At 44.3% G+C, this 14114-nt stretch overlaps 1 protein-coding gene across 1 annotated transcript; it reads right to left on the bottom strand.

Annotated features, from left to right (window-relative positions):
- Window positions 1-1443: 1443 nt before the first annotated feature.
- LOC306962499 (WD repeat-containing protein 88-like) lies at window positions 1444-5348 on the bottom strand. The gene is made up of 11 exons (XM_079555642.1): window positions 5235-5348; window positions 4615-4725; window positions 4408-4496; window positions 4263-4326; window positions 4047-4185; window positions 3678-3807; window positions 3362-3546; window positions 2142-2224; window positions 1976-2044; window positions 1787-1885; window positions 1444-1681 (listed from the first exon to the last, which is right to left on the bottom strand). Exons 1-11 carry the CDS (start codon window positions 5331-5333, stop codon window positions 1550-1552), a joined length of 1200 nt encoding a protein of 399 aa, XP_079411768.1. The 5' UTR covers window positions 5334-5348; the 3' UTR covers window positions 1444-1549.
- Between the last annotated feature and the right edge of the window lie 8766 nt (window positions 5349-14114).

The raw sequence follows: 14114 nt of genomic DNA, 5'->3' as shown, positions 1-14114 counted from the left end.
TTTCTGGTTTAAAGAGAAAAGACTCTGAGGGTTTCTGTGTTTATGAGCAAAATAAATCCTGTTTTTTTTTTTTCCAAGTACCAAATGATAAAACTACTCTAATGAGTCCATCCATCCATTTTCTTCCGCTTTATCCGGGGCCGGGTCGCGGGGGCAGCAGTCTCAGCAGAGATGCCCAAACTTCCCGGTCCACACACACCTCCTCCAGCTGTTCTGGGGGGACCCCGAGGCGACACCAGGCCAGCTCGGAGACATAGTCCCACCACCGTGTCCTGGGCCTTCCACGAGGCCTTGTCCCACTAGGACATGCCTGGAACACCTCCCGCGGGAGGCGACCAGGAGGCATCCGAAACAGATGCCCGAGCCACCTCAGCTGGCTCCTTTCGACGTGAGGGAGCAGCGACTCTACTCCGAGCTCCTCCCGGGTAACTGAGCTCCTCACCCGATCTCGAAGGGTGCGCCCAGCCACCCTGCGAAGGAAACTCATTTCGGCCGCTTGTATTCGCGATCTTGTCCTTTCGGTCATGACCCAAATCTCATGACCATAGGTGAGGGTGGGAACGTAGATCGATCGGTAAATCGAGAGCTTTGCCCTCCGACTCAGCTCCCTCTTCACCACGACAGACCGATACAGCGACCGCATCACTGCTGACGCCGCACCGATCCGTCTATCGATCTCACGCTCCATCCGTCCCTCACTCGTGAACAAGACCCCGAGATACTTGAACTCCTCCACTTGAAATTGTACTCTAATGAGTACAATTTCTTAAAAAAGTTACTCAAGTATACGTACTCACATCCCTATTTGGTGTGTATTCCCTTTGTCATATCCTGACAAAGGGGTGGAGATCCCTCTCACATCCAGACCACCAGACCAGACCAGACACAAGGGTTTGAATCCAGATCCTCCAGGTGTGAGAGTCCCTTCATTGTGCTGCAACTATAGCCCTGGATCACACCACAGTACCTCCATTTTAGATGCAACTATCCTCCAGTAAAGTCTTCTTAGTGATGACCTTTTTCTACTTGTGCTTGCGCTACTTTTTGTTCATTTTTTGTTTTGTTTTTCTTTTTTTCCCTGAATTGTGAGAGCTGGATCTGGCACGTGGGCCTCTGCTGCAGCATAACAATTATTTTAAACAATCATTAAATAAATGATTAAACAAAAAATGTAAACTCAATACCACCAAAGGTCCCACTTCTGTCAGATTTGTAACTTAGTGTCCATAAGAAAGTATGAACTCACTGAAAGCGGATGGTGACTGTACAAAGTTACGTTACAGTAAATGTGTAAATATGGTAATAAATAAAATACCTGTAATATTTCTAACTTTTTTTTGTCAAACAAGCATTGACATTGTACATCATGGCTGCATTATTATAGCGTTGCATTGTTAAAATAATGTCTTTTTGAGAAAATAGAAAAGAAAAACCATTTGGATTCCACATAAAGATGACTCAGCAACAGAAAATGTCCCAAAAAAGACCTCAGCGATTTTGCGATATATTGTGGCTTATATTGCGTCACCTAATGCTCTTCGGGACGTGCTCACAGGGGCATGAGCGGAGGGGGCTGCGGGCGGTATCTGGGCGGAGACTTGAGGCGACAGAAAACACATTTGGTCAGCAGCTCTGAGCTCTGCAGCCTGGACACCGGGAATGGCTTTCCACACTCTTCGCACTGGAAGTAGAGAGAAATGATTTCCTTTGCATTTTAATAGTAATATTTGTAGATTATACATGCGTGGAACTAGAGATTAGAGATTGCATCTTATTTTGTACTTACTTTAAGTATGTGAACTCCTATGCCTTGAGTCTTCTTCTGCTCCATCACTGCTGGAATCTCATCAATGTTTTCAGTGTCCCACAACCGGATGGTACGGTCCTGACGAAGACACCAGAATGACTATTATAGATGAGCCAATAAGTTGTTCATTACTTTTTTTCTGCGCATCTTCCTATGAACAGTCGTTACTTTTGAGGCAGAGATGATCATCTTCCTGTCCGCGCTGATCGACACGTCAGTCACCCAGTCACTGTGGCCCTGACGGAAACATGAGCAGATACAGTACTTCATAAATGTTTCACTCTTTTCACACTGATCCAGTAAAAATATGGTCAATAGAGTCACAATGAATCACCTTCAACACCACGCTCTGACAGAGGGAGGTCATGTCCCAAAGAGAAACTGTTTTATCATAGGAGCCCGACACAAGAAGAGCCCCTAAAGAGACAGGAGCAGTTTAGAAAAATCATTCATCATTTTGTTCACGGCAATACATTAAAATGGTATTGAAAGGAATCGTTTTGTATGTTATTTGCACTAAAAACAGGGAAACAAAATTGTTTGACATGAAGCAGGTCAATTTTTTTTTTCATTCCTTATCTCAGAAGGTAAGCTACATATAAATCAATAACTGTTGATAATTAATTTTCACACAAAATAATATTCAGTAAGTATCAAAGTTAAAACTTTAGCTAATTATTAATCAAACAAATTATTAGTGCATTAATTGCAGATTAAATCACACTCCTGTATCTGAGCCACACATGACCTGAAAGACAAAGCACTTTGTATTAAATACATGTAAGCTCCAACCTTTTCACATGATGAGGTACTTTTATGTAACAAAAGCGACAGAGAGCTACTTATGCAGCAAAGAGGCCTGTCTAATTTGACTTTATACTTTACTTTATGCACCTAAAGGTTTGCAGATTCAGTTGAAAATATTCAGCACCAAAGAAAATGTATCTAAAATGTGACTTTTCAAGCGCATGTAGAAATGTTGAAAGCCTTGGGCGAGTGAGATCCCTGTTCTAAGCTGTTGAGCTTTTCAAATAGAATGATGAAACTGTGGACATTTGGTTAATGAAATGTGAGCAAATGCTTTAAATTTGAGTGTTTTATAACAACCAACAAAAAAATGAAACTGTATTGTACATACAAAAGTAAATGCATCATTTATGATATTAAAGTGTAGTATATTAAATAAACGAATGCTTTTGACATTTGACACACTGCTCACAATAATTTTCTGATATTTGAAAACATACTGTAGATTGGGGGTTCTTGAACTTTCTTTGGCCGCGCCCCTAAAAATTGCCACGCAAACAACCCAGGCCCCCACTGGGAAAGGTTATTGTCTCTGATACTACTTTGGGGAAACATTGATATTTCAATGTTTGACTGGATTTCACAGATGATATACCGTTTTACACTAAAAACTGAACAAAAGCAATGATATTTTCCTGTACATTTCCTTCATTTCACTCAAATTAGCACTTTAAAGTTCAGATACTATGTCTTTTGAGCTGACCCTCAGACTAAATTTCGACCATAGCTGCATGTGCAGAGTCTGACCGTCCCGGGAGAAGGAGCAGGAGCTGACGCTGCCCTCGTGTCCCGTCTGAAGACTCGTCCCGCCGCGACTCCTGAACCTTCCGCTCTGAAGGTCCCACAGCTTCAGGGTTTTGTCCCACGATGCACTGCACAGGAAGTGTCCGTTTGAGGTGAAGCAGCAGTCCGAGATGGCGTTGGAGTGATTACTGGAGAAGAAAAATTTGCCAGGTTAAGCTCCTTTGGCAAAAAAAATAAAAAATCCAATGTGGTGACGACAAAGTAGATGTTGAGGGTTTGGTCTTTCAACAACAATAAAGTGACTGTGTCTGCTCGTCACCTGTTTATAGCCACCGTGGTTTTCTGGCTGCACAAGTCCCACAGTTTGATGAAGCGGTCGGCGGACACTGTGGCGATGCGTTTGCTCTGAGGGTCGAAACGGCAGCGAGTGATGGTGGTTTTATGGTAACCTGCAGAGTTAATAGAGAAAAATCAGACTATAGGTAATTTAAGAGAGGTGTGTAACGTACGCAAGTTAAAATGAAGAAGAGTTACAGCATAAAAAAGCCTATTGTCACACAAATTGCTTATGATTCTGTATATTTAATTGAACATTATTCAATTCAACAGTGTTGAATAATTTCGTTACCTCATTATTTTTTAACTAATTCTGTGCAGCCTTATCATAAATATGGCCTGTGTTCCACACCGTTAATCTGATGCACCGTCTGTCCACTGGCCGCGTCGCTGATGTAAATGCCGTACTGTGGCACCGCGGCGCAGACCAGGAGCCGTCCATCGGGAGAGGAGCAGCAGGAGGTCAAAAGCCCGGGCTGACGGGACTTCCACTGACGACAACAGTCAAACGCATTTACAGAGAGAGGGGCAGTAAAAAACAACCAACAAGTGAGAAAAGTGCCGTTACCAGCATCTGCCCTGTCTCCATGTCCCAGGACACCATCTTCTTATCCCACGAGACTGTTACCATCCTGACAAAACAAAACAAAGACACAAAATGGGCATTTGGCCAAAATACGGATCAGTGGATATTAGGGAAAAAAAGGATTCACCTGTTTGTGTCTGGGATCATGGCACATTCTGTGATGGTTCTGTCATGGCCTCCACTAAACGCTCTGACAGGTCGACAGCTCTCAACCTCCTTGAAAAAGAACAGGTGTTTATGATAAATTTGACAGCTTTATAAAAAATAAATCTTTGTAATGAACAGTAGCGTGTGTCAGGGACGTATCGCGGCATGTAACCGGGCGTCGTCGTACCCAGAGCAGAGCGGTGCCGTCCGAGGAGCAGCTGATGAAGTGTCTGTCTCTGAAGCAGAAGCGAGCGGCTGTGACTCCATCAGTGTGGGCCCTCAGAGTCTTCACTGGGACCTGACAAAAAAATGATGCGGTGCCATTAAATACCTGCCTTAAGGGCTTTGGCATAGCTTTCATGCAACTTATGTGTGAATAAAATAAATTGAAATTGAGAAAGACCTGTGGGAGCACATTTTCAGATTTTTACACATTTCAGAGCCCTCACAGTGACACTTCAGCCTGGTCCTACCTGGTCCTTCCTGGTCTGAGTTCTCATGAATTGTAAAATTATATCTGTGCACAAGATAAAAAAAATATACACCTTCACACAGATCAAGGAAGTATATAAACAAAAGGAAAAAAAAAAGAAAAAAAAAGTTTTAGAAACCACAGCTTTGGGTCACATTATGGAAGAATAAATTAATTCATGAATTCATTATCATATACATTTCTATGAGGTTGTTGTGGTTTATTAGTTGAAAATAATAGGTTTAACAAATGAGGTACAGATAACTTTTGGAAGAACGCCGTGAAGCAACACTGAAAGTTGCTAACTTTTGTGAATAGTTCAATGACTAGCTTACTTGCGTCTCGTAGCTCCAGTCAGGGGGTTGTTCCGGAACTTCTTCTGCTTCTTTCTTCGCTTTAGATTCGTCTAAGGACGAGTCCTGGTTTCCAGACATTTATTATTGAACAACTTCGGTCCAGTCCAGACAGAGAGACCAGAAACTTAAGCCTTGTGTTGTTAGCATAATAAGCTAAGAGGCTAAAGATACTGGTTACCATAGCAACAGACTGTGCAGAGTTCGTGGGGCAGGCAGCCGTGGGATAACTTTTATAAATTAATAATAATAATAATAATAATAATAATCATAATAATCATAATAATCATAATAATCATAATAATCATAATAATCATAATAATCATAATAATTACTACTTACTACACTTGACCCGCGTTGCCTCCAGTGTGGGTGTGTGTGTGTGTGTGTGTGTGTGTGGAGAGAGTGAATGGGTGAATGGCTGCCTGATGTATTGTAAGTGTGTTTGGAGACACTGACTGTAAATAAACTGTAATGTGGAGATTTGGGTTTGTCCATGAAACAGTTTGTGGGACTCTCCCTTATTCCCTGTTTATACTGTGTTTTTTTTTAAATGTACTGTCATTAAAAGATTTGACTTGCCTCTTTGTACTCGACTTCGGTTTGTCAAAAATACAAATAAAAAAAACATAAAAGGTGTGAAACGTGTAGATAAAGGGCTTATTATCGTTAATAAAGGAAGGGACAAAGGAGAAGATGGTGAAAGACTGTTGTGGAGCGTAAGGAGCTGTGCAGGAGGAAGAGGAAGGAGGAGGAGGAGCTGACCAGTGCAGGACACCATGCTCTGAAACATTGTCAAAGGAGGAGGCGGTGCACCATTTCAGAGGATCAGAGGAGCACTGAAGGCAGCCAGCCACCAAAACCAAAACTACCTCCAAAAACATGCTGGTCAGGTTGGCCCACATGGTGGCGCTCAGGACAACATTTGGTTGTATGGTTGTACAATGTTTATTTACTCACTTCTAGCATAGCGCCTTTTCAACTAGAAATGGAAAAAGGGGTTGTGGGACTGCCTCTATAAGCATCAACACTCTTGCCACAAAACCTATTTTATTTGATTAATAATTGAGTTTCGAGCACCACGCAATTATTTTTAGTAGCCCCCGATTTTATATGTCACTATCTATAGACCGCCCAAAAGATGTCCCCTCTTTATTAATGAATTCTCAGAGTTTCTATCAATTTTACACAGCTCTTTTAATCTGATCATTCTAACCAGTGATTTTAATCTACACATAGACAACCTCTTAGACCCCATTTCAACCGAGTTTCTGAATGTTCTTAACTACATGGATTTCACACAACACGTCACGCAGCCAACTCACGAGAAAGGACAGTCTGGACCTGGTCATCACGTATGGCCTGTCCACTACTGTGTCCTCTATCGTCCACTTGGCTGTCTCTGACCATTACTGCGGGTTTTTTAATGTCACCGGTTTGATACAGCGACTTCCAATGACAATTTGAAAGAGCCTCATGTCATTTACAGTCAGTGCCAAAGGAACAGCTCTGAGCTTTGTTCATGAAGCCGAGGACCTTGATTCAAAATGATCACAATAAATAAAAGGTTTGTCTTAGATTTGGTCGACAAAATTTCAACCGCAATTTTAGTCGACTAAAACTAGAGTGAAATTGAAGAGAACTATTTGACTGAATCGTGTCTAAAATTGAATTGCCTTTCCGTCAAAAGACTAGAACTAAAATTATGTTGTCACAATGAACACTGGTTGGTGCGAGTTTGTACGTTTCAGACCCTGTGGACGCTCCGTGGTGGGACGACCCGTGGGACGACCCGTGGGACGCTCCAGAGGAGGCGGTCGACTCAGACGAGGACGACGTAGGTGAGGTTCATGTGCATTGGGCTCCTGTTTTGTTGCAGGTGGTCGTGCTTTCTGATGAAGAGGAGGAGGAGGAGGAGGAGGACTGGGACGACGGGGACTCTGGCTATGGAAGTCTGGCAGAGGAAGAGGAAGATGAAGACCAGCGCCTTCCTGGAGAGGAGCTCCGGGCCCCTCCTGCTCAAGCTGTGGAGCCGGTGGGTCTTCCCCAGATCCCTGCCCCACAGCAGCGAGCAGAGAGCCCGTCTCCAGCCTTCAGCGCCCTGCAGAGGATGCTCTCTCCCCCTGCACCCTCCCGTCCCGTCCTGGATTTGTCTTCAGGCCCTGCTCCGGACTTCCTGCCCCTCGGCGGATCCAAGCGCAGCAGGGATGAAGATGATGAAGACGAGGAAGACGACGGCAAGCGCCCGCGCCTCTCCTCCTCTGAAGACGGCTCCGACGGCCCCTCCACTTCAGCTGGGACGCCCGGGGGCTTCACCCGCTACTTCCTCCACCCCCACCTGCTCCAGGACCCGGATTCAGACTCGGACTGAATTTTAGCCTCTGAACCCCAGACCTGGAAAGTCCAGAATGGCGACATTTACCACCGTCCACGTCGCTGACCTTTGACCTGTAAATAACCTTCACTTAGTCGTGTCTGCGTGTGCTTCAAAACACACGTTTCTGTAGTAGTAGTAGTAATAGTAGTAGTAGTTTTGGGTGCTTTCAAAAACTTTCAAGACAAAAAGACAAACATATTTCTGTAGTAGTAGTAGTCGTTTTGTGTGCTTTCAAAACAAAAAGACAAAAAACATATTTCTTCAGTAGTAGTAGTAGTACTGTGGTAAGTATCTGTGTTTCTAGTTTTCTAAATGTAAAAGTAGCTGTGTGTGTTTCATTTCATCTCTGTGTGGGCCCTTTTCCACTCGGGGCAGAGCCGGGTTAGACAGGACGCCCCATAACCAGAGGGTTGTTTTCCACTCTGGGCCGGGTTAGACAGGACGTCCCGTAACCAGAGGGTTGTTGGTGCGACTGCTTCTCTGTGTTTTCAGTCAAACTTTTCGATGTGATTTCTACCATAGCTGTGTGTGTTGTAAACTGAACGTTGTTCTGGGGCAGCAGTGGCTCAGCTGGTAGAGTTCGACCTCTAACTCAAAGGTTGGTGGTTCGATCTCTAGTACTGGCAGTGCACACTGTCGTTGTGTCCTTGGGCAAGACACTTGACCCGCATTGCCCCCAGTGTAGATGTGTGTGGGTGAATGACTGTAATCAACTGTAACCAGGAGATTTGGGTTTGTCCATGAACTCAGCAGTTTGTGGGACACTCCCTACTTCCCCCATTTCTCATGTTTTTGTTTGGTATTGTATTAACTGTATTAATATGTTTAATAAAAAGATTTGACTCGTCTCTTTGCACTTGATTTTGGTTTGCAAAAGAAACAAAACCAACATTAAAAGGTGTGACAGAGAAGGAGCTTTTCATCATTTCATAAAAATATTATAATAAAAAGTGAATTTAAAATATGCCAAAACTGCTGTGAAATCTTCACCTAATGCCTTCATTTACGACGGATACATGAATATTAGAGATGAATAGGACTGTGTTTTCGTCGGTGGGGTTGTGTGTGTTTGTTTTGTTTGTTTACAGGGGAAACATTTGGGAGTGATCGCCGCACCAGCAGAGGACGTCCTGACCCGACACCACACGACCGAGGAGTGACCTGTGATTTCTCAGGAGCCGCTGCTCTTTATAAATGGTAAATTGTCTCAACTTTATATGTATGTATATATATGTATATACTGTATATATAGAAGGAGCCGCCCACCCGTTCACACTCTCATTCATACACCGATGTGCACAGGTACTGGAGGCCAGGTGGGCCACTTGCCCAAGGACACAACGCTCAGGAGCCAGGAATCCCACCTTCTGATCACGAGACCACCCGCTCTAAATGGTAAATGCTCACATTTGTAAAGCACCTTTACATCAAGGAACCACTCACCCATTCACTCTCTCATTCATACACCAGTGTACACAGACACCAAGGAGGGTGAAGTGTCTTGCCCAAGGACACAATGACGGCGTGCACCTGCAGGATTTGAACCAGCGACTCTCCAGTCACGAGACGACCCGCTCTACCATCTGCACCACTGTCTTCCTGTCTTGTGGAAGTCACATGTCACTGACCTGCCCGTAGAGGAGCTCCGGCAGAGGTGAGACGGCGCTGCAGCCGTGTCCCCCTGACTCTGCAGCGCCACCTGTAGAACACTTTGAGCAGTGATAAATAAACCTGAGTAAATAAGAAAGATGATTTGTATTGTCTTTGTTGTTCAGCTCTTATTTAGAAAGCCTTGGGGAGTTGTTGTAAGTACAGTGTTATAAACAGAGCAGAGACAGAGGAGTTTGTTTTTTCAGTTGTGCCACTATTACATTCCAGTGGTCTGGTCATAACAGGTGAGTTTGTAGTTGTCAGACACAGAGAGTCAACGTCCTTGTTTTTGCAAGTCCAGTGATTCACAAACACCAGGGCTTCTTCAGGTGCTACAGAGTCAGCTGCCATTTTTGCCTGGAGATGGAACCAAACGGACACGGGCTCCAGGCTGCGGGTCCCGGAGAAGAATCCGCCGGTCACACACAAACAGCTTTTTGTCAAGGAGACATGTTTATGGTTCTCCAATCACAACCTTTGAAACACTTTATGGATGTCGCGTTCAGTTGTAGAAATGTAATCAATCCTGGATAAATGATGGAAATACCGTAAGCAAGAATGGATGGATAAGGAGGAGGAATTCAGATTTCTTAGCAATAAAGGAAGCTGTTATTTCTGAAGAAATACTGCCCTCGTGTGGTTAGTATTATATTACACCCATGTGGGACACTCGACAATGATAATTATGTTCTAATACTGCGCGCAGTTTGGAAATCTTCTAGTTTCCATTGAAAGGATTTACAATGTTTGGCCTTTTGGGGACTTCTATTTTCACTCCACACTTCTCTAACTCCGTGGTGAGTTTGACCATTTCATCTTCAATCTACAGCGGGATCATCTGGTTGGTTTGGAGAAGTTTATTTGTGTCAGTCTCGAAAGGAACTTCATTAACGGAACGCACATTTTAAGATTGTTAAGTAATTTTACAAAAGTTCCATCAAGTTGTAATTGACCAGATTAAAGTGTTGTGTGAGATGCTTCGGCAGAAACCACATTGTCCTCGATTCGTAGTTTATACTGTTTTAGTTCAAGCCAAGTTTTGTTTTGCTCATCACCTCGACTGTTGCATTGAACATGACTGTTTTTTTTTAGAGGGCCAGTCTTGACCCAAAAAGGCCGATTTTTTCTGCCAGTCCAACCCTGGCCAGGGGTGTCCAACCTTTTTAGAGGACTCCTTCAAAAGGCTTAAAAATAATATCCCAAAGACTTAAACTGTTTCATTGTTGATTATTAGGAATATGACAAATTCATGCTTTTAGCCTCTTGACCTCCGCCACTTCTGCTAAAGATTCTTGAAAGTCCAGATGAGTATCTAGAGTTTTGATGCGGGTGTAAGGATTAGTATCTGGATACATTGATTATTTTGATGTTCGGGACAAGTGTCGAACCGTGAAGTGTGAAGCTATAGCTGCTCTAAAGCTCTTTAGAATCATGCACCTGCTCATGTTGTTTTCATTGGTTTTTTGTGTCGTTTTTGCCATGTTTTGTTGCTTTCTTTTCGCTTTTTCTTCTTAGTTTTTTTTAATGCTTTTTTGTCATGTTTTTGTCACTTTTAAGTTGTGGTTTTGTCGCTTTTTTAATTGTGCTATTGTTTCCTTTCCTGCACGTTTTTGTTTCTTTTTTTTTTTTTTTTTTACAAAGCTTTTAGATTTGGGTAATGCCAAACTGGAGAACATGTACTCGGCTCACGTGGGGGTTAAGAGGTTAAACCTTGGACTAAACATTATCCTCCATTATTTTCAGTGAAAAGTTGATAGTCTAATGTGTTAAAGATTGTGTGATCATTTAAATAATCACAATCACGTCATCACTTAGAACTCTGAGGTTTCCATGGGCACCGTAATGTTTTGATGCGTTAATGATAAAAGGACTCGTGGTCCTGGATTCTCTCGGCGGGCGGTGGCCAAGCGGAGAGCGCGCTCCGCCGCCACAAGCGCAACGCCCGCCCGGGTAGAGCCCCGCACACCTTGAGGACGTCGGCACTCGGCTTCGTGTGCGCGCTCACACGAGCTGTAGTAACCGGGGGAAAGGGGGTCTCTGCTTCGAATAGCCGTACAGTGGCTAAAGATTTTTAGGATTCTTTTTGGAAACACGCCGACTTCAAGGTCACGGGTTCGAGCCCGGCAGGGTCACAATAACACGAGACTGATTCAATACAAATATTTCTAACATAGGTCAGGGCGAGGGGCAGGGCTGTACTGGCCATTGGGAGAATCGGGAGTTTTCCCGGTGGGCCGACGTAGGCTAATTTTGGGCCGGTTGGGCCTGTCAGATCGAGATAAGGCCCGTAATGCCTTACACGGCCCACAATTAGAGGGAAAAGCCATTAGAATCTCTATTATTACATGGATGCAATTACACAATTCCTCCAATAGAGGGATGTGAGGCATTTTATACCCTGCTGGTGGCGCTTTCTTGAGTCATTGTTCCCAGATAATCTCCTATAATGAGCAATGGGCCTCTCGGACATCACACTCATGCCCCTCCAGGACCCACAGAACCTTAGACCCCTACATTTTACACAAATGTTTGCAAAGAAGTGCATGCTGGGAGTTGTCAGGTGACTTTGTCTTGCCCTGCGCGCAGTTTGGAAATCTTCTAGTTTCCATTGAAAGGATTTACAATGTTTGGCCTTTTGAGGACTTCTATTTTGATTGAAAACGCATTTGGCAAAAGATGATCCATCATTCATTTTCTAGGTTAATTTTTTTGAAATGGAAAAGTTGCGTTTTGTCTAGTCGGCTGAGGACTAGGCCGGGCCACACCACCGCGTGCGAAGCGCTGCTGGCATCAGCTGAGTCTTACTCAGCCCGAGGCACAGGGCGCTAGTGGCGCCACGCGTTTAGAAGATAGAATCAATCCTATTTTTGGAGGCGTGCGTCAAGCACAGACATTTATTTGACAGGAAGCCTCTTCTCCTTTGTGGCGCGGCCGGACGCTGCTGCTGGTGGTGTGGCCACAATCATCGCCCCACTTTATTCACGGCGGTGTGGCCCCCGTGTAACTCTTCATCTGATATCCGTAATTTCGTTGTACAATTACAAAATAAAGCTCTTTACCTTTATCTGTGCTTTACTTTAAGATAAGATAAGATAAACCTTTATTGATCTCACGAATGATCTGTTAAGAGACTGAATTGCGGGGAGAGAGATTCAACATATTCCCCAAGTCGGGATTCGAACCAGCGACCTTGAGACTGAATTAAAGAACATGCCTTGTACATGAAAAGAGGGAGGCGCAGCCAGAGCTCTAATCCATCTAACCCCTAGAAAGTACCTAACCTGTCTCTACCGCAGGGCGAGCCCGTCCTACATACCAATGCAGATACGGCGCGAAGTCGCGAGCATCCGCACACTGCGGCGCCCTACGGACAGCGTGGTTGTGCGCGACGCGCTACCCGCTAGGCCACAGCGCCCCCGTTAGAATCCTCACCCACAGATCTATTTAACGACGAATGTTCATGACGTCATGCGGTTTGATCAAAAACATGGAATGCGACTGATTTTCAAACAAGGACGTGTCTGAATGTCCACACTAACCCCTCATTCATAGGCCCGCACTATATAGTCGAGTACATGGTCACTGATTCTAATGTTGGCGATTCGGACACGAGCCACTACTTTCTCTGCGCTGCGTGACGTCACGCGCGCTGCGGCGTGCAGATGTGTTTTTTTAATTTTTAATCTGAATTTATTTATTGTTACAAACGTTTATTTTATGAAACAGAACGACTGTTTTGGCACTTTTACAGGCGTTTTATTTGTAGCACTACATCTGCTATAAATTCGCTGAACTCCGGGAATAATGTATTTCTGTGATAAAGACCAACCAATCTCAGAGACAGTGGAATATTTATGGATAAATCAATCAACCTAATGCCTCCATTTACGACTGAGACATGAATATTAGAGATGAATAGGACTGTGTTTTCGTCGGTGGGGTTGTGTGTGTTTGTTTTGTTTGTTTACAGGGGAAACATTTGGGAGTGATCGCCGCACCAGCAGAGGACGTCCTGACCCGACACCACACGACCGAGGAGTGACCTGTGATTTCTCAGGAGCCGCTGCTCTTTATAAATGGTAAATTGTCTCAACTTTATATGTATGTATATATATGTATATACTGTATATATAGAAGGAGCCGCCCACCCGTTCACACTCTCATTCATACACCGATGTGCACAGGTACTGGAGGCCAGGTGGGCCACTTGCCCAAGGACACAACGCTCAGGAGCCAGGAATCCCACCTTCTGATCACGAGACCACCCGCTCTAAATGGTAAATGCTCACATTTGTAAAGCACCTTTACATCAAGGAACCACTCACCCATTCACTCTCTCATTCATACACCAGTGTACACAGACACCAAGGAGGGTGAAGTGTCTTGCCCAAGGACACAATGACGGCGTGCACCTGCAGGATTTGAACCAGCGACTCTCCAGTCACGAGACGACCCGCTCTACCATCTGCACCACTGTCTTCCTGTCTTGTGGAAGTCACATGTCACTGACCTGCCCGTAGAGGAGCTCCGGCAGAGGTGAGACGGCGCTGCAGCCGTGTCCCCCTGACTCTGCAGCGCCACCTGTAGAACACTTTGAGCAGTGATAAATAAACCTGAGTAAATAAGAAAGATGATTTGTATTGTCTTTGTTGTTCAGCTCTTATTTAGAAAGCCTTGGGGAGTTGTTGTAAGTACAGTGTTATAAACAGAGCAGAGACAGAGGAGTTTGTTTTTTCAGTTGTGCCACTATTACATTCCAGTGGTCTGGTCATAACAGGTGAGTTTGTAGTTGTGAGACACAGAGAGTCAACGTCCTTGTTTTTGCAAGTCCAGTG

Source organism: Gobius niger, assembly GCF_951799975.1.
Source record: "Gobius niger genome assembly, chromosome: 4".
NCBI lineage: Eukaryota > Metazoa > Chordata > Actinopteri > Gobiiformes > Gobiidae > Gobius > Gobius niger.
The sequence above is the reverse complement of the archived record's forward strand: the minus strand, read 5'-3'. Positions and strand labels throughout refer to the sequence as shown.

What these genes read in the sequence shown, in the direction of transcription:
- LOC306962499 (XM_079555642.1), bottom strand. Translation starts at nt 5,333, where the DNA reads ATGTCTGGAAACCAGGACTCGTCCTTAGACGAATCTAAAGCGAAGAAA. An exon ending in ACTGGAGCTACGAGACGCAA is followed by an intron (nt 4,726 to 5,234) that starts GTAAGCTAGTCA and finishes TTTTTTTGTCAG; the next exon opens with GTCCCAGTGAAGACTCTGAG. An exon ending in ATGATCCCAGACACAAACAG is followed by an intron (nt 4,327 to 4,407) that starts GTGAATCCTTTT and finishes TTGTTTTGTCAG; the next exon opens with GATGGTAACAGTCTCGTGGG.